The 20000-nt window shown below is 43.6% G+C and overlaps 2 protein-coding genes across 3 annotated transcripts in view; one reads left to right on the top strand and one right to left on the bottom strand.

Moving 5' to 3' along the window:
- The window catches only part of LOC125048002 (ryncolin-1-like), a 4818-nt gene extending 3340 nt beyond the window's left edge, over nucleotides 1-1478 (top strand). For both annotated transcript variants that reach the window (XM_047646572.1, XM_047646573.1), the window contains exons 4-5: nucleotides 22-129; nucleotides 1172-1478. In XM_047646572.1, the coding sequence (XP_047502528.1) occupies nucleotides 22-129; nucleotides 1172-1337 (274 nt within the window). In that variant the 3' untranslated portion in view covers nucleotides 1338-1478. The remainder of the gene's footprint in view (nucleotides 1-21; nucleotides 130-1171) is intronic.
- Nucleotides 1479-12228: 10750 nt separating this feature from the next.
- Nucleotides 12229-20000, bottom strand: part of LOC125048058 (ryncolin-1-like) — a 7958-nt gene continuing 186 nt past the window's right edge. The window contains exons 2-5 of the mRNA XM_047646689.1: nucleotides 18251-18483; nucleotides 15390-15844; nucleotides 15020-15127; nucleotides 12229-12551 (exon numbers count right to left, since the gene is read on the bottom strand). Of these exons, the coding sequence (XP_047502645.1) occupies nucleotides 12386-12551; nucleotides 15020-15127; nucleotides 15390-15844; nucleotides 18251-18460 (939 nt within the window). The 5' untranslated portion in view covers nucleotides 18461-18483 and the 3' untranslated portion in view covers nucleotides 12229-12385. The remainder of the gene's footprint in view (nucleotides 12552-15019; nucleotides 15128-15389; nucleotides 15845-18250; nucleotides 18484-20000) is intronic.

Below are 20000 nucleotides of genomic sequence, written 5' to 3'. Positions count from 1 at the left end.
AAAAACAAATTTGACCACCAGGTACAACGGCACAGCTGCCGATGGCTTCGGGAGTGGCAGGCACAACGGCCACCCTTTTTCCACGCACGATAACGACAACGACGGCGACGGTGCGAACTGTGCGGCAAAGTGAGTCAGACGAGGAACTACTCCCTTAAGTGCTGCAGTTTGCCACGAGGGTCTGTTTCCCTTGAAATCAGTGGTTCCCAGCCAGTGACTCGCGACTTCAAGGGGTCTTGGAGGGAGCATGGTAGTCGCAAAGCCTTGGGGAAAAATCTTGCAGGACAATTAGCTAGCTTCTTCATATGTTCATATGAAGAAGCTACATGAAGTCACGTGTTCAGTTAATGTAGTCTTAGTTACAGAACGATTGCTGTTTTTTTCCTACAAATAGGTGGTAAGAAATATGTATATGGAACGATCATGATGACGGGGACTCGAGGATATGTCGGAGGTTTGAGAAAGGAAGGGGTCGCGAGTGTAAAAAAAAAGAACCCCATACTCTCTTGGTGAGTTGCAATAACTAAGGGGAAACACTCTTATGGTAAATTGCAATATATACTCAATACATACTCATGCTAAACTGCATTCCTTAAACTGCAATATGGCAACACTTAAAAAAGTGTTGTTTACAAAAAAAATTTGTTCTCTTGAAATCTGCAATTTACCAAAAGTTGCTCATTTATCTTCGCCCTCCCTGTCGCACTTGTCAATCTTTGTGATGTATTGTATATTTGATATGTTTTTTTTCGCATCGGCAAACAAATCATGAAAAAAGACATCGAAACCCTATTGCATTTACAGTAAATAATGTCAAGTGAGCAGAGCTTAACTTACAGGTAAAGCTTTTAAGGATTTTATATAGAATATTCGTGTCAGTACTTGAAAATAGACAGTCTATATAAAACTTTTGCTTTCCTTGTTTCCATCTATCGGATTTCACAGATACTACCTGATATGACGAGAGTAATGTCTGATGTATAAAACAGCAGGCAGAGTATTCTTTCTACTAGTACTATGGTATATCAAATTTCAAAAACCAGAATATACTGACATAGAACTAACTTCACACACCTCTCCTATTCTTCAAGTATTTTATGCACCAGAGGATATAATTCTCCACCTCTTAGTCTAAAGTTGGAAGAAATACCATTAACTTCTCCTCTTGCAGGTATCGCGGTGCTTGGTGGTATGACAAGTGCCACATATCCAACTTGAACGGGTTTCCTTATGAAGGCGACCATGCGAGCTATGCGGATGGCATCGAGTGGCAACCCTGGAGAGGATACCATTACTCGCTAAAAACTACAGCAATGATGATAAGGCCAGCATTCTGAAGCTTCTGCTGCTGCTCACACTCACACACACACACACACACACACACACACACACACACACACACACACACACACACACACACACACACACACACACACACACACATATACACACAATCATTCTGTTAATATAAACTGTATCAAAAAAATGGGCGCTGGTTTGGGTACTGTAAATCGTAATGCATAGACGACTACAAATATATTTCTCTACGAAATTTATTATGAAGTTTTAAATGTCTGTAGTCTGAAAATAAACATCAGTATACCAGTATATTAAATTTCTTACACCGATATATTAATTTGTAATATTCATAGATGCAGCTTTCTATTTTAACAAACGACCGTAATTTATGTAATAACTTCTATGCCACCCAGACACAAGAAATGTGATTTTAATAATTAAAATAATAATAATAAGAAGAAGACACAGTAAAACATATATTTATGTGATGTTTATTCATGAAACAGGAAACTGGTTTTGCATGGAAAAAATAGTTAAGGGAAAAATGAAACACAATCACCATGTTAACATCCTGGATTCAAATATAAAATGTCTTGGAACAAAGGGGGTTAGTCAAAACAAAACAGAAAACAGTTGGACCAAATCCTCACATGTCACACGTGGAAAGTGGCAAACGACATGTAGCATGGTGATTTCAGACCAAGGTTGCAAATGGCGTGTGTCAGGCCATTTCAACACGGTCAACAAGATATTATCATGATATTGCTGTCGTAAGTCCTAAGTAATCTTGTGAGAACCATCTATCTGTCACCTGGAGGAATACAGTGGAGGATTTTGTGGAAGAATGTGAGGCAAACTTGTTCCAGTACCCCAATTTCTCTCTGTCCAGGGTGAATGAGATGAGCTGGAACTACTAAATATCAATGCCCACACAGTTGCCTGCACTTATACCTGGTACGGCAGCTCTATGTTTGTTTCCATTCTCTATGCACTTTTATCATGAAATCACTCTTTTACAAGATTTGAAACAAAGCATTGACGTAGTAACCTGAATATACTTATAAGGATTTACTTTCTCACAAATAAAATATATAGATAATTCTACCATGGAGAGTTATTGTACTGAGGTTGATGTATCTTACAAACTCCAGTATTTCTCCACAGCTTGTAAAAATGTTATGTTGACTAGTTCATTGAAGAGGTATAGTTGTGCACGAGAGCAGGTACACATCGCACTGTTTCCTTCAGCAAGACTGTGCGATTACCCTCTCTTGCAACGCTCACTGGGCAACCAAAACAGTGATGTCAAATGTGTTTGTTAGAAATCTGACACACTATCCGAGGGGGCGGGTCGCACGGGGAAAAATAACAGACAAGTCAGATCTCTGTTGCTTATATATATATATATATATATATATATATATATATATATATATAATATATGTACAAATGGGACATGCCACAATATTTCTGTGTGAAAGGTTACATATATTTCTGGATGTTCGTTTTGAAATGGTGTGCCAGGAGGCACGCCACGTGCGATGTGCCGCCTTGGTTTGTAAATGGCCCTACGTAAACTGTCACCAGAGGAAAGAGACCCATCTCTATTCCAAGACTCAGTCCTGAAAGTGATATTGTAAGATCAAGAACTGCAAACTTTTTTTTTGGCTTGCAAGCAGTATATTTTAAGGGGCGGCATTGTACTAGCCTCCGGGTTAGTACAGTGGTATCGTCGGCGCTTCAAGTCCCGCTCAGGCGCGAGAAGTTTCAACTGTCGCCTGCCGGTTACTGGAGGTTACTTCTGTGGTGGGTAAGGATTAAGCTCTGTCGAATCAGCACAAGCTGATACACGTTGTTCCAGTAGGCATTAGGTGGCACAGACCGGGCTCCCTTCACAGGCACACCCGGGCGGGGCTCAGCTTCGCACATCTGGCATATCTTTTATCGGCTTCTTCTTCTTTATGGTTTGCGAAGTTCTAGCTTCGCCCGGGCCTTCTAAATATGGCCCGGCCTGTGTCAGCTTTTTACGGCTGTCTCATTGAGTTGTCTGACACTCGGTGCTCACCGTGGCGGCGGGATTGCCAGCAGGCGCTCCTGCCGCCATGGTGTAAGCATTTCGCATAGCTTCTTTACCAGCACGGCGGCTGTTGTGGGCGGTCCCTGTCTCTGGAATTGTGTATGGTCACAATTTTCTAAGTAGTGGACTAGTGTGGCGTTCGGCTCGCCGCAGTGCTTGCAGCACCTTTCATCGCGTTCGATTGTTGGGATAATCTGCCATGTACAGTGGTAACCTAGGCGCATTCTGTGAAGAATGACTTTGGTACCTCTGTTGCTTACTTCAGAGAGTGCCAGTGGTTCATAGCCTGTGGCGTCTGAGTACCAGCTGGCCGAGGGGGAGGTTCTCGTTTCCTCTCTGTGGAGCTGCCGTAGGCACACTTCTCCATAAGTAATTTTCTGCTCGGTTTTATCGTCATGGGATTTGGGGGCATACCCCTGCCAGCGACGGCTAGTCTGTCAGCAAGCTCGTTCCCTCTGATACCGATGTGGCTTGGGACCCAGTTGATGATAATTCTTCTACCCTGAGCAAGAATTCTCTGTGCCATTGTGAGAATCTTGGTCAGTAGGTAGATGTTGTCTGTGGGTGAGCTGTGCTGAAGACAGTCAATGGCTGCCCTGGAGTCTGTGTGTATGACCACGTGTCCTTCCCTTAGGGACACGTGGCCTAGGGCTCCCACGATTGATACTGCCTCTGCCTGTAGCGAGGAGGCGTTGTCTGTTACCCTCATGGATCGCGTGGCATCCCTTGCTGCAAAGCCGGCGCCTGCAGTGTGGCTCAAGGGATCGACCGATCCATCCGTGTAGTATGTTCTACTACCCAGAGGAGTGATGGCTGCAATGACCCTGTGGGCTTCTGCCTTTAGGCTAGGCATGGGGTATAGGCTCTTTTTCATTGACAGGCTCATTATGTTGAACTCTATCAGGCTCAGTGCCCACGGCGGGGCTTCGGCAAAGTCGGGGTGGGGGGAGTCCATGCCCTTAGCAAGAAGCTGTTCTTTGAGCTGATGGCGTATCAACACCCTGGCTGTATGAGACAGCCAGGAGTTGTTTGCAAAGAGCTCGTTGTCTTGTTCGAGGCGTCTGACTAATTTTTGTCTTAGGCTTGTGTTCCTGGGAGCCTGGATGACCTTTGACAGGAATTGTGTTGCCATTAGATCGATTCGTGAGTCCAGGGGGAGAAGGTTTACCTCCATCAGGAGGTTGAGGACCTTCGTCCACCTCGGAGCACCCAGAATGATCCTGGCAGCTTCATTTTGGACTGTTTCTAATTTGTCTGTGTGCATTTTCTTTGCGGCAATTAGAGCGACAGAGGCATAGTCCACAATGGGCCGGACAGCATGTACATAGAATGATCTTAGTACATTGTGTCTGACCCCTATGCGTCTCCCAGTCATTGCTCTCATGATGGACAGTCTTGCTTTGGTTCGGTCAACCAGGTACTGGACCTCCTTATGGAAGGAGAGGGTCCGGTCTATCCTTACCCCAAGGTATAGGTTGTCCTGGACCCATTTTAATTCCACTCCCTGGATTTTCAGTCTTGTGCCTTGAACTCTCTGTCTCAGAGCCATGGCTTTGGATTTGGCTGCAGAGATCTTTAGTCCTGTCCTACAACACTCCTCTGACACGAGGTCCAGACAACGCTGGGCTTTATTCTGGCTGCGTGGTCCAGTGGAGGTGATAGCGAGATCGTCTGCATGCGAGATGATTTTGCACCCCACTGGGAGGTTTATGTTGAGGATGTAGGACATTAAAGTGTTGAATAGGGCTGGACTGAGAACCCCACCCTGTGGCGTTCAATTTTCGAGCGGCATGTGCTGCGACATTGGCAGTCCTGTTCCTGAAGTAGTCACCTATCCAAGCCAAGAGCTTTCCTCTGATTCCCTTCTGGATCAGGCTTTCCAGAATGGCAAGCGGACTTGCCAGTTCAAAAGCCTTCTCCAGGTCAAGGAATACCACCACAGCTGGGCCCTTGCTGATTGTGCTTAAGAGCGTGGCTATGCTGTGTGCTGTGCCCATGCCCCTTGTGAACCCGTGGAGGTGTTCGTGCGGGGGTCCGGTTTTCCATTCAAGCAGGTTTAGTACCATCCTCTCAGCCGTGCTGCGACATTGGCAGTCCTGTTCCTGAAGTAGTCACCTATCCAAGCCAAGAGCTTTCCTCTGATTCCCTTCTGGATCAGGCTTTCCAGAATGGCAAGCGGACTTGCCAGTTCAAAAGCCTTCTCCAGGTCAAGGAATACCACCACAGCTGGGCCCTTGCTGATTGTGCTTAAGAGCGTGGCTATGCTGTGTGCTGTGCCCATGCCCCTTGTGAACCCGTGGAGGTGTTCGTGCGGGGGTCCGGTTTTCCATTCAAGCCGGTTTAGTACCATCCTCTCAGCCGTCTTGGCCAGGCAGCTGAGCAGAGAGATGGGGCGGTACCTCCCCGGCTCCTTTGGTTTTGGGATGGGAAGTATGGTAGCCCTCTTCCAACTCTGGGGTAGAGTGGAAGTTTCCCAGGACTTGTTGATGAGTTGCAAGAGTGCACGCTCACCTGCTAGTCCTAGGTGGGAGATAATGGGGTACGAGATCCCATCAGAGCCCGGGGCTGTGTTGGAACTGGATTTATAGGCTTTCCTTAGTTCCCTCAGAGAAAAGATAACGTCTGAGTTATCGGCTTCAGCTGCCCTTTCTCTGATCTGAGCGTGTCTGTCTGGCTGTAGACGCTCTTATCTTGCCCTCAGCTCGGCTGGCAGACTGTTGCTGCTCGTTCTCGCAGAGAACTCGTGCGCCAGTCTGTTAGCCTCTGCTTGGGGGTCGTGATGGGTGTACCTCGGGGCTTAGCGGCTGGTAGCTCGCTTGACCCGTTGCCACAGCTCTGAAAGGGTGGTTTGGTGGTCGAAGGATTCACACCTGCCTGACTCTGTTGGCAGTTTCCTTGGCATCCATGACAGCCTCCCTTAGGAGGGATAAGTTGTCAAGGGTTCTTTGCCTTCGAAATAGTTTTCGGCACATGTTCACCCTGTGGTTGACCTCCCTGATCTCGTCATTGAAGTACCTTTGTGACTTCTGGACCCAGGCCGAGTTTTGGGTATGGTCTGTAAGGCTTCTTCATTAATGGCGTTTAGCAGTTTAGCTTCGAGCATTTTCGCTTTGTGGGCCAAGGCGTTTTGAAATGCCTGTCAGTTGGCCTTGTCTGTTTTCCATCTTGGATTCGGTCTTAGGATTTCGGCTGGGCCAACATCCATGAGGGTAGTTATAGTGCCGTAATGGTCACTTGTGACGGTCTCATCGACACGCCAGCCAATCCTCCCCACCAGAGTCGCAGTGGCCAGGGTGAGGTCTAGGACCCCTCCTCTGACATGCGTTGGCTCTTGGGTGTTGAGGAGAGGGATCTCAGGGAATGATCTAGCACGTCGGCTATGTGATAGCTGGCCGCACCCTTGCCCGGCAGGGAGCCAGGATGGGGTGGTGTGCATTGAAGTCTCCCCCTATGATCACTCGGTCGTGTGCAGCAGAAGCACAGACCTGGCTGATGTCTAAGCTTCTATAGCGTGAACCTCGACGGCAAGGGATTCAACATCGTCTCCACAGTGCGATGCATTGGCTATTGCGGAGCAGGGGATTGTTGCTCTCACAAGGGTGATCAAGCCTCTCTTGCCAGGTGTTCGTGGCAGTGTGAAGGCATGGTACCCTGAGAAGCGAACAGTGTCCACTGTTAATGTCTCCTGGAGCATGACAATGTCAATGCTCCTTGATCGCACTACTGCTTGGAGAAAAGCGTTCTTTGCAAAGAAGCTATTGATGTTCCACTGTAGGATGCTTAGATGGTGTGTCATGATGTTACTCAGTGATAGTTACATCATAGACATCGTCGGAGTCTGACAACTCCATTGCGAGGTCCTCGCTGGTTGAGGGCTCCTCGTCTGTTGTCAGGCTATCCTTGGGTCCACTGGGAGGTGGATAGCCTTTGGTAGCTCTGACTTTGGTTGGTTTGGCTTTTCTCTCAGGCTTTTTCTTAGCTGGCCTTGCTGGCCTTGCCTGGGTAAGGTCAGCGTGATCTGGCTCTGGCTGCACAGATTCAGCCTGTTTTGGCTCTGCCTGTGAAGGCATGGCCTGGTTTGGAGTGGGGAGGGGAGTCTCGTCGAGTCTCGTCCTGGGGTGAGGGTGAGGCTGGTTTTGCTCTAACCAGCTTTCTTCCCTTCAGGGCTGCGACAGTCTGGGTCATTGCTGTCATGACGACCGAAACTGCCTTCTCGGCCTCCTCACTCGCCCTCCCCAGGGTTGTTGCTACTGCTGAGACAACAGCAGTTAACAGGAGAGTTATATCGTCCTCGTCAAAGAGGAGATGATCATCTGTTGGGGATGTCTTTGTGGTGCTCTTAGAACCTTTTTTCTTTAGTTTCTTTTTCTGCACCTTTGGCATTGTCGGAAACTCCTTTTTGTTGGAGACATCCAGTGTCGGCTGGGGGGCGGCTTCCTTCCTCTTAGGAGGTCGGGAGGCCTTTTCCCTTTTGTTCCTTCCCCAGACATGGGTGCCCGGTGGGGCAGGAACAAAGTCTGGTCGCTTTTGAGCAACCTCTTGTCGCCTGAGGGCCGCCTCTTTCCTGACAGAGCAAGTCAGGCTCCAGGCTTGATGCTTCTTGTCACAGTTGGGACATTTGGCTGTTGTGTCCCTCTTTTCCTCTTTGTATGCCTTGAGGCATACATCTGTGTTGTGTGCCTTGCTACAGACACCACATTTAGGCTTGGCTATACAGTTAGCCTGGTGGTGACCGTATTTCTGGCACTTGAAACACCGAAGTGGTTCTGGCACATACGTTTGAAGGTTGTAGGTGCCCCAGTTACCCAGATCAAGGGTAGTGGTTGGGCACCTTTCATGGTCACCAGGACTTGCCTGGTTGGAGTCTTCCCCTTCGACATTCGGGAAGCCTGCACGACCTGTGGGTGTGAAGCGATCAGCTCCACATCGTACGAGACTGAGAAGCCAAGTAGCACCATCTTGGTTCTCTTTTCCTCGGGACTTAGTGGGGAAAGACTCACTTTCCTCCCATCGGCTAGCTCCTTCGTTTCCCGGAGGAAATTCAAGGTAGCTTGATCTTTGGGCATTATGATCATGCCCTGATCTCGGGCGACCCGGATCGACAACCGGATTTTCCGTTGCAACTCCAATGCCCTGACCAATTGGTAGGCATTGTCGATGCCTTCGGGTTTAGCTGGCACTTTGAACTGGGCGAAGCGTTTAGGGGGTCCCGACTCTTCATCAGAGTCGGTCTCCGGCCTCGTACGCTTCGGCCCGCCCTTTCGGCTTTCGGGCTTGTTTGTGGAGGCAGCAGCTGATGCGTCTGGTTCAGCCTGCTCTCCCCTCTCAATCGGGGAGGCCGTCTTAGAACTCAGGGGCCTCCCTGGCTTAGCTGTTGGCCTGGAGAGGCCAGCTCGCGAGTCAAGATGTATGACTATTCGGTGGACAGACCCATTGGCTTCGGTCTTGTCCACCTTAGCAGCAGGGGTGACAGTGTCATCCTGCGCATGGGGCTTTCTTTTGCCACCGGAAGGCACATATGGCTTCATGGTGACTGCCGTGGTCTGGGCCTTGCGCGGTTCGTCAACATTTTTATCAGTCTGTGGGGGGTGTTTGTTAATGACTGCTTGACCCTAGCCTCCCGGGGGAGACCAGCCGATTGACCGTGACCGGGCCGGGATCAGGCCGCCTGTCTTGCTGGAATAGAGGACCAAAGAGGCGTGTTGCTAGCCGCAGGGCGTACTCGTTCACGGCATCGCTCAACCTCCAGGACTCCCGTCTCCACAGCGCACAAGGCTGCCACGCACGGCAAACGTGTGGGTAGGTGTAAACCCCTGGGGAGAGACCAGAGGGGATGCCCTTCCACCTACGAGACATCATTGTTTGGAGCCCTTTTGCTCAGCCCTCTGAGGCAGCCACCCAAAGGTTGCTTCACTGCAGTGAGGGAAGAGGAGTCTTGCACTTTTACCAGGCAGTTCCTTTCATCCCTCTGAAGCAACCACCAAAAGGTTGTTTCACCTCAGTGAGGATGGAAAGGACCTGTGTCTTTTCAAAGTAGTTCCCCCTTCCCTCTGAAACAGCCACCCAAAGGCTGTTTCACCTCAGTGAGGGAAGGGAGGTTTTGCGTTCTTGTCAGGCAGTTCCTTACATTCCTCTGAAGCAACCACCCAAAGGTTGTTACACCTCAGTGAGGAAGGAAAGGACCTGTGTCTTTTCGAGGGGATTCCTCCTTCCCTCTGAAGCAACCACTCAAAGGTTGTTTCACCTCAGTGAGGGAGGAAAGGACCTGTGTCTTTTCAAAGTGTTTCCCCCTTCCCTCTGAAGCAGCCATCCAAAGGCTGTTTCACCTCAGTGAGGGAAGGGGGGTTTTGTCCTTTTGCCAGCTGGTTCCTTTCATCCCTCTGAAGCAACCATCCAAAGGTTGTTTCACCTCAGTGAGGGGGGGGGGGGGGCACTCGGAAACCATTCCGGACGTCTAGACGGGAGCGGTCGCCTGTGTGAAGGGCAGGGCCACAAACCGACCGAGAAGCAGGGCGGCACGGGGAATGGTTACCCCGGCGGCCCCCGGCCGGCTGCGTGGCGTGAGCCCGCGACCTTTGCTGGGCGCAGCTTTTATCGGCGTTGTGTAGGCCTACGCTTTGGCCCGGATGCACGCCTGGCTATCTGAGCCGAATCGTCGCACTCTGGTGAGATATCTGGGGGCTTAGGGGAGCCAGAGAAAACCAGACGTAGACCATTCTGTCGCCCGTGGATGCCTAAGGTTTTCCATGAAAAATTATCTGTAATTTCAGACAATCAATAAATTGTCTGTAAAAGCAGACAATTTATTGATTTTTCATCTCAAGAATACTGATATTTCTATATGACAACAATGTTGGTCAATACAAACACCAACAGCTAGAAAAATGTACATGTTGTTGGAAAGGTAATAATGACTGTATGATTTGTTTTACTTTTTTAACTAGTACTGTAGTAGGAAAATGGCTCTATATCATTAAAAAGATATAGGTAGAATTTTATAATTTGCTGTACTTAAGTTATTGAAGTGTTGTGATTTTATTGTCGAGTTTCTAACATTTATTTTTGTGAGTGACAAGCAAACTGCCATCGACCAGCAATAACATCTAACATAAGGATAGCTGGGACGAGGCATAGAATTCCGTTTGGGCGGATGTCGTTAGTCTTTTTTTTTTAGAGACCGCCCACCTAAGATATTTTTCAAGCATACTACATGTACTGTTATGTTAATGACTGACTGACCCAAGCGATTTTTTCGTATGTTTTATTGTTTTCAGTAAATGCATGATTATCATTGTTTATATTCAGATTTCCCTTTTTTTATTGATACTTTTATATTTTACGTTTTTATAAGTAATGAATGATTTCATAATTTGCTTCTTTATTTATATATATATATATATATTTATATATATATATATATATAACTCCTCTGCCCTTGTCTTTACCTTCACGGTGATGAGGTTATCAGTGAAGCTATAATTTCTTGAATATTGTACTTTTATGATTATTTGCATTATTCAGTTATTGGTGTTTTTTTCGCTTTAATGTCCATATATTTTTATTGCATTTGTAAGTTTGTCAACAAATGTACTTTTTTTCCCCTTAAATACATGCATCCTTACTTCTCTAAGTACGCACCTACACACGCACACACATATATATATTATATTAAATATATTATAATATATATATACACATATACATATACATATACACATACACACACACTCACACACACACACATATATATATATATATATATATATATATATATATATATATATTTATGTTCATATTTATACATATACATATATATCAATATGTATATGTAAATTTATCATTATTATTAATATGTATATGCAAAATATATATATGTATATATATATACACACAGTCAGAAAAAAGTATCGCTACCCTTTGTACAAATTCATATGACAAATAGCAAGACAAGTAACCGTAATCCGGTGTTAACAGAGAGAAGCGTTTAATTCCTCCTTGACCGCAAGTAAAGATGTGCATGTGTTATATATATATAGTTTATATTTTTATGCACACACACACATATGAGTATAAATTTATATTTATATATATATGGATATAAAGTTATATGTACATATATACAAACATTTATATATACAAACAGATGTTTGTTCAACAGCCATTTAATCCACTGCAGGATCAAGGCCTCTCTCAATTCACTATTGAGAGGTTATATGGCAGTGTCACCCTTGCCTGATTGGATGCCCTTCCTAATCAACCGCGGTTCGGCGCGCTAACATTTGCGTCCCTGCAGGGAGTCACATACAATAATAGTTTTCATTTACATCCTAGAAAACCTTAGGCATCCACGGGCGAAAGAAGGTCTACATCTGGTTATCTTTGATTCCTCTCAGTCCCGAGATTTCTCACCAGAGTGCGGCGGTTCGGCCCAGGTAGCCACGCGTGCGTTCGGGCCCAGGCGCGCAAAGTTCTGGAGAAACTACCCATGCCTTTACTATGTCGGTTTCAGGACTGACTTTTTGGAATAATGTTGGGCTCCTTTCCACTTGCGACGGTTTGCGTTTAGACTAGACTGGATGAGGATTTTGATCTGACTGTTTTCTGCCGTTTTTACATAACCCGCCTCGTTGTTCTGTGAAGTTTTTATTTGAATGCAGAATGTTATCACAGTGCTTGCATTTCCTTTTTTCTTGATCTATTTTTTCAGAACTAGTTAACTATTTTACAGAGAAATATCTAGTAAGCAAATGTTTTACTTTCTTTATAATTTTAATTAAAGTATTAAAAACCCAAATATTGTGTTTAGGTGACATAGAAGTTATTATATAAATTATGGTGTAAGGAAATAAATATATTGGTATATTGTTTATTTTAAGATTACAGGCATTTAACACTTCATAATAGATTTTGCAAGAGATAGATCTGCAGCAGTATATACATTAATATCCAAACCATGGTTATTTTAACCATATTTTTGGTATAATGAATATTGATCCTGAAGCAGAAGCTTCAGGATACTGGCCTTATCATCATTGCTGTAGATTTTAGCGAGTAACGATATCCTCTCCAGGGTTGCCACTCGATGCCATCCGCATAGCTCACGTGTTTGCCTTCATAAGGAAACCCGTTCAAGTTGGATATGTGGCACTTGTCATACCACCAAGCACCACGGTAGCTGCAAGAGAAGAATAGTAAGAGGCAATGAGTTATATCCTCTAGTATATAAATACTTGGAGAATAAGAGAAGAATAGTTAATCTTTGGTCTACTTATGTTTGTGAAGTCAGTTCCATGTCAGTGTATTTTGACTTTAGAAATTATCGTCGTCCGGCCAGAAGTCGCTTAACGCGATGCTGTGGCCAACACTCTCCTACGCCAAGACTCTCTGTCGTATGTTGCCCGAACAGCCTCACTCAGACTCAAGCCAGTCCATTCCTTGATGTCTTTCAACCATGACGCTTGCGGCCGCCCTCGCCTTCTCTTCCCATTCACCTTTCCAAGAATAATCACGCTTTCCAAACCATTTTGCTTCATTGCATGACCAAAAAACCTTAGCTTTAACATTGCCCAGGACTCACACCCAGAAGTAGCAATGAGGAAGACAACTGCTCGGAGCAGTCTGACCTTAAGTGCCGTGGTGACTCCACGACTTTTCCAGATGCTGATCACTTTTTGTGCCGCCTCTCTCGCCATTGCTAGCCGCTTCCTGACCTCCTTCCCGCCCTTGTTGGTGATCATTAAACCCAGATAAACAAAATGGTCAACTTCCTCGATTGTCTGCCTGTCGTCATTGAAGGCACTGCTGTCTATCCTACTCCTGTCCACAACCATAACCTTTGTCTGGCAACATTGAGTCCCCGCTTCTCGCTCTTTCCTTCACTAATTTCACCATCCTCTGTAACTTGGCCTTGTTGGAGCAGATGAGAGTTGTGTCGTCGGCAAATCTCAGGTTGTTCAAGGTCCTGCCACCAGTCTTAACTCAAAGCTGTCCAGTAAGTCTCTCATGATATACTCTGCATAGATGTTAAACAAATATGGTGACAAGATACAGACTTGTCTCACTCCTCTTCCGATGGCGAACCAGTCTGTGTCGCCGAACGTAGTTCTGACTGCGGATTGTTGGTTGCTGTACAATTGAGCCATCAAATGAACTAAATGTTCAGAGAAACCCATTTCCTTCGAGATACCACAAAGCTGACTATGGCTCACACAGTCAAAGGCCTTGGAGTATTTAATGAAGCACATATAAAGGGGTGCATTTAGCTCCCTGCACTTTTCGATTAACACTAATGTTCACGATCTGTTCCCTTGTGCCTCTGTTCTTGACAAAACCAGCTTGCTCCTCGCCGATTTCTTCACTGTACCTCTGAATCATTCTACCAACCATAATCTTGAGCAGAACTTTGCTGGCATGAACAATTAGACTAATAGTTTGACGATTTGGACATTTGAAATTATATCATAGTAAAAATACAAAGAATACTCTGCCTGATATTTAATACATCATGTAATATGAAACGGACATTCTTCTAATCATATCCGACAATATCTGAGAAATCAGACAGTTAGAAACAAGTAAAGCAAAGGTTTCATATACATTTTCTATTTTCAACATCTGATACATCAAACAAAATACTAAACAGCTTTATCTCTAAGCCAAAGTACTTATAACAGGTAGCACTTCTCTATCTCAATGAAAATTCTAGTTTATGTTAGCACTCTTTTTTCATGATTTTCTACCATTGTCATTTCTTAACTATTGTCAAAAAATATATATTACTGATACACTAATTTCAATACATCACAAAGATTAATAGGTATGAAAGGGACTTTGATGCTCAATGACCACGAGTTTAGCCAATCAGGATGTGCCTTGAGATGCTACAAATGGCTAGATAAATATTTTTGTCGAATTCATTCAACAGTATGGTTGTAAAAGGTGAAACAAAATATCCCCTCTTTTATTCATGACTAAGTGGTGTTCCATTAAAGTTTTTGGTATCATAACTCCCGACAGTGTTATAACAGGAATATACTAGAATGCTATATCTCTAAGGCAATTTAGATGCAAAAAATGAATTCTATTAACAGATAATTACCTTATATATTACTCCTTTGACAGAAATTATATTCGATGAAAGCAATGCTCCTTTTATTACAAATTGGAATCAATGTTATTATTTCTCCGGGAAAGGGAAAACAAACCCTTTTAGCGAACAGCAATCTTTAAGAGAAGCAGACCCTGTTGGCAAAGTTAAAGGACTACAATTAACGAATTTGTATTCCCTCGAGGATTGCAGTTTACCATAAGTGTTTTCCCCTTAGTTATTATATTTTACTAGGAGGGTATGCGGTTCTTTTTTTTACACACGCAACCCCTTCCTTTCTTAAACCTCCGACAAATCCTCTAGCCCTTGTCATTTAGACGTTCCAGTTACATTTTTTCCTAACTACATATTTGTAGGCAAAATAAATCTTTCTGTAACTAATATTTCTGAAACGCAAGATTTTTCCCCAAGGCTTTGTGACCACTCTGCTAACCTTCTAAGTTAGCAGCTCACTAATTGGGAAACCACTGCTTTCATGAGAAATTAGACCCTCGTGGCAAACTGCAGTACTTATGACAGTTCCTCATATCACTCACAGGATCGCACAGTTCGCATCACTGTCGTCGTTGTCGTTGTCGTGCGTGGTAAACGGGTGGTCGTTGTGTCTGCCATTGCCGAGGCCATCGCCAGCTGTGCCGCTGTAACTGGTGGTTAAAATAAATCACTGTATCTATGAAAAAGTAAGTGAATGTCTTGAGAAATCAACATGGAAACTTATCAAGACTTTTCATGACGGTTTTGTTCCAAGATAACAATTTAATAATAGTGAATACCTAGCCCCAATGCAGATATATGATACAACTTGTGAATAAATCTAGTTAAGTAGATTAAGCAAGTATATAAATGGAGGGCAGCCAAGAGAGATGGCTCAGCATGTGTTAGTTCAAGGAAGTCCTCACTGTATACCTGCCGACTTTCAGCCGATACTTGGTGCTGGCGTCCCCCAGGCTGAAGACCCCGTACTTGGCCCACTTCGCGTTGCCCTCGTAGTCCGTGAGGTCGATTCTCATCTCCTGTGGGTCGGTCGAGGTCAGGTGGTGCACGAGGTCGAGGCCCAGCCAGAATTCGCCGCCGTCCATGTTGCCGAAGCCGAGCTCGTACTCGACCCACGTGCGGTTGAAGTCCTCCCTCACAGGGAGTTTCAGCCGCCTCTGGAATACCGTCCAGCCGCCGCCGTCGGTCCTTTGGTCGCAATAGACTGTCGCGGCCGTGTCAGGCGAGTTGCGGAAGGGGAACACGCGTCTGACGCCCGACTCGGAGTCACCGTCGAGCTGCAGGTCGCGGCAGTGCCTCGGCCGCCGCCGCTGCCCCTCCACGTCGAGAATCAACTGCCGCAACTCAGACAGGGTGTCCCGCAGGTCCTGGCGAGGGCAGAGGGGCTTAAACACGGGCAGTGCTGGGAGTGTGTAAGCGCATGTAGTACATGAGAGGTATGTGAATATTGTGCTTTCTTGATTGTATATTTATCTATATACTATAAAAATGATACACACCTACACACGCATACATAAACATTTGTTTAAAATTTATGAGCGAGTGGAGGGAGTGTAATGATAAAAGGCATATATCAAACATTTTAAACATCAAACCCCTATTTCGTTTCAAATTTCCTATCGACCACCTAGCTTTTAATTCAAGGAAAAGGGACTATCATGATAACAATAATAGGAGCAGTAGTAGTGTAGTGATCTACTACAGTTTCACAATATAAAGGAATGTGCATGATATGCAAAGACGACTTGATAGCCTTTCCAACCATATTTTTTTGCATAACACATCAGTTCAAAGTAAACATACTTTTTGGTTATACAAAGATAGTGGATTCCACTGTTTCACTGTATATTTATTTCAATCTTGAGAACTACTTTTCATAATCTTAAGTATCGTTTAACCAGCGTTGCTTTTATTCGCTTCAGACAATCTTCTTAATTCACTAGTGTAAGTGTCTTAAGCCTACTGTCTGCCAGCGATGTGTTTAGTGTTTCAGTAGCGAATAGATGACTGTCCAGACGACAATTGCAGGGGATGTGTGCTTTGTTGCAGGGTGCATTGCCCAGTTTCCTTTTTATAAAGGCACCAAAACTAACCTGAGTGAGTGGAAATGAAATATTCACCCTCCTTGAGGTTACTGTAAACTATCCTATCATATGAAACATTAGACTATTCAAAATGAGTCGATTAGTGATGGACAAATAGTACAAATACACTCCGCAGTGTCAGTATCAACATTTTTACAGATACAATATCTTTACTCTCTAACTTAACAGTATGATACAACAACGAAAGAGGTTGGAAAAAGGGTTGTGAGCTCAACCTGATATTGGAATCCGCGATAGGAGCAGAATTCTCACGCAAGGTCTAGCTTGCCCGCCCCCCCCCCCCCTAAGGACGACAAAGTTTGACTTTACTTATTAATTGCACCTATGTTGATCCGATTATAACTTTAATATGCCCTAAGAATAGCTATTTTTCTCATACTTTGTTCACTTCGCTCGGCTACGTTTAAAGAATTTCCGGTTTTTGATATTCCAACCTTACCGCTACCAGCTGGGCGAATGTTGGCTAGTCTACAAGGTATGGTGCCACTAACACCACCGCTAACGGACAGAGAGCAATCACTCGCATGCCGTATTTGCTTGGGGAATGACGATATGATGATTGTGGGTATGGTCTTGAGGGAAGTCTCTGCCCATGGTTGACCGAACAATCTCAATGGGATTGAGATCGGGCGGTTTGGGTGAATATGGTAATCTCGTGATGTTGCCGAAATGAAGCATTCAGGTGGATAGGGATCTTATCCTGGTAAAACGGCTCCAGCTCGAGGAACACCATGGCCCTCACCGATGGCAGAACATCTCATCCAGGATTTCCACGTAGGCATATACTGTAACTCTCTGTTGTTGATACAAGGCCCTAACCATATCAACTCCGAAACACGACCCAAACACTTTATGAAGCTTCATCCGTTCCAAACTCTGAAAACAATTACCAACCCTTCCGAATCAATTCCCAGCGATCGTTTCGGTTTCATCTACTCCCGAGTAAAGATTTTTTTTAGCGAGTGTATCTGCACATCATCCACGTGGATAATAATTAGTTGAGTACACTTCATATACACTCCCATGGCATAAGGCACAGCAGAGATATAATTAAAATCACATACGACCCCATATTGTAATTTAATAAATAAATTGATGCCTTAATCTCTCGCCACTTCCTACCTCACAAAAATATTTCCTGCTAAATTAATAATTTGTTATTTGAAATTGCGAAGTAAATTAAGTACTTAATAATTAATATAATAATCTGCAATCTATAGATGTGATTGAACCGATATGCAATGGTAAGTCTGAAATGGGATCCTAAAATACAGGACCACACTATGGGGAATTAATCTTCCAATAATACACACAAACAATCACCAGTGAGTAGTTGAGCAGTATGATGAAGAAGAAACAACAGCCATATATCTATAACACACAATTTACCACTTTAAGTCACAATAATCAGTTCATGGACAGCACTTGCTCGAGGTAAGGGTACTGAACTAGTGGCTCCCCTGTTTGCAAGAGAGACGGTGATGGGATGGGTAAAACGCTCGCTCGCTCAGTACGGGACACTGACAGGAATATATCTTAAGCTTATTAGAACAGCAAAGGTAACCTAAAAGGGCGGAAGAGTTGGTACATGATAAGCTGATAACATGTGTAGCAGACGAAGGGGGAAAATCTCAAATATTTAAGACAACGCACAATGCACACACTCACCTGCACAATGGACAGCTGAGCATTTTCATTTGCTTGACAGTTGGTCAAAGAGGCTGCAATGCACATTAGGGACGAGCCCGCAGACTGAAGGAGCGATGGCAGTACCTGGCATCCCCCAGGCTGCTGTGGCTCCACGGTATCTGTTCGTTCTGTCGTCCCAAAGGCCATGCTGAGCGCACTCGCCAGCATAACCATGTGCAAGAACGCCATTCCGTTGTGGTTCACGATCGCTTCTGTCACGCGAAAAATCTTTAGGTTCCGATTGGAATTGAAGGGTCTTGTGGAAGCAAGGTAATGAAAGTAGCAGGGGGCGAGCGCTCTTGTTAGTACACGTATACATACATGCATACACTGGCACATGAATATATAGTATATATGCGTATGGGTATACACACACACACACACACACACATATATATATATATATATATAATATATTTATAGATATATATATATACTTATATATTTATATATATGCATATATTTATACATATGTATATAATTATGTATATGTGTGTATGCACATATAGATATATATACATATATATATGCATATATATATGTATATTGTATATATATGCATATTTATATATTATATATGCACATGTATATACATGCATGGTGAAAACATTCTACCGTGTTGATACTATGGTAGAATCACACACACACACACACACACACACACACACACACAGACACACACACACACACACACACACACACACACACACACACACACACACACACACACACACACACACACACACACACACACACACGTTTATATACACATGTACGCACACACACATATGTATACATATATATATATGTATATATATCATTTATATATAATATAAATATGCATATATATAAATGTATATATATAAATATATATATATAAATGAATATATATATATACATATATATATATATATATATATATATATATATATATATATATACACACACATATACATACATATATATGTACATATATGCACACATGCAGTGCATACACACACTCATGTATATACATACATATATATATATATATATATATATATATATATATATATGCATGCATGTATATACTTATATATACATATATATTCACACACACACATGAATGTGTATATATACATATATACATACATATATACATATATGCATATATATATACATATATACATATTAAATATATATATATATATATATATATATATATATATATACACACACATCGAGAAAGATCGAGATCGAGAAAGCAAATAAAGATGAAGAGGACAGCTTGTTAAAGCATAGATAATGCCAAAAACCACATATAACCAATAATTTTTTATATAATTTTGAAATCATTGTGTGTGTGTGTGTGTGTGTATGTATGTATGTATGTATGTAATGTGCACACACATACACACAGACACACACACACACAAACACAAACACACACACACAATGATTTCAAAATTATATAAAAAATTATTGGTTATATGTGGTTTTTGGCATTATCTATGCTTTAACAAGCTGTCCTCTTCATCTTTATTTGCTTTCTCGATCTGCCACCATCACTTCTCAGATTCCTTTATCAGCATAAAATTAGACACCTTGGTTTGTATGGTGACCGTGCCTCAACCTCAAAATAAATAAAATACTGGTTAGTAGCAGCCCTACCATACAACAGAAAATACAACCGACGTACCATAGCCACAAGATAGGAAAATGCAAGATAGTACGTATTCGTACAATACAA

This window comes from Penaeus chinensis, chromosome 42 (genome assembly GCF_019202785.1).
Source record: "Penaeus chinensis breed Huanghai No. 1 chromosome 42, ASM1920278v2, whole genome shotgun sequence".
NCBI lineage: Eukaryota > Metazoa > Arthropoda > Malacostraca > Decapoda > Penaeidae > Penaeus > Penaeus chinensis.
Note: the sequence above shows the minus strand (reverse complement) of the source record. Positions and strands in the feature narration are given on the sequence as shown.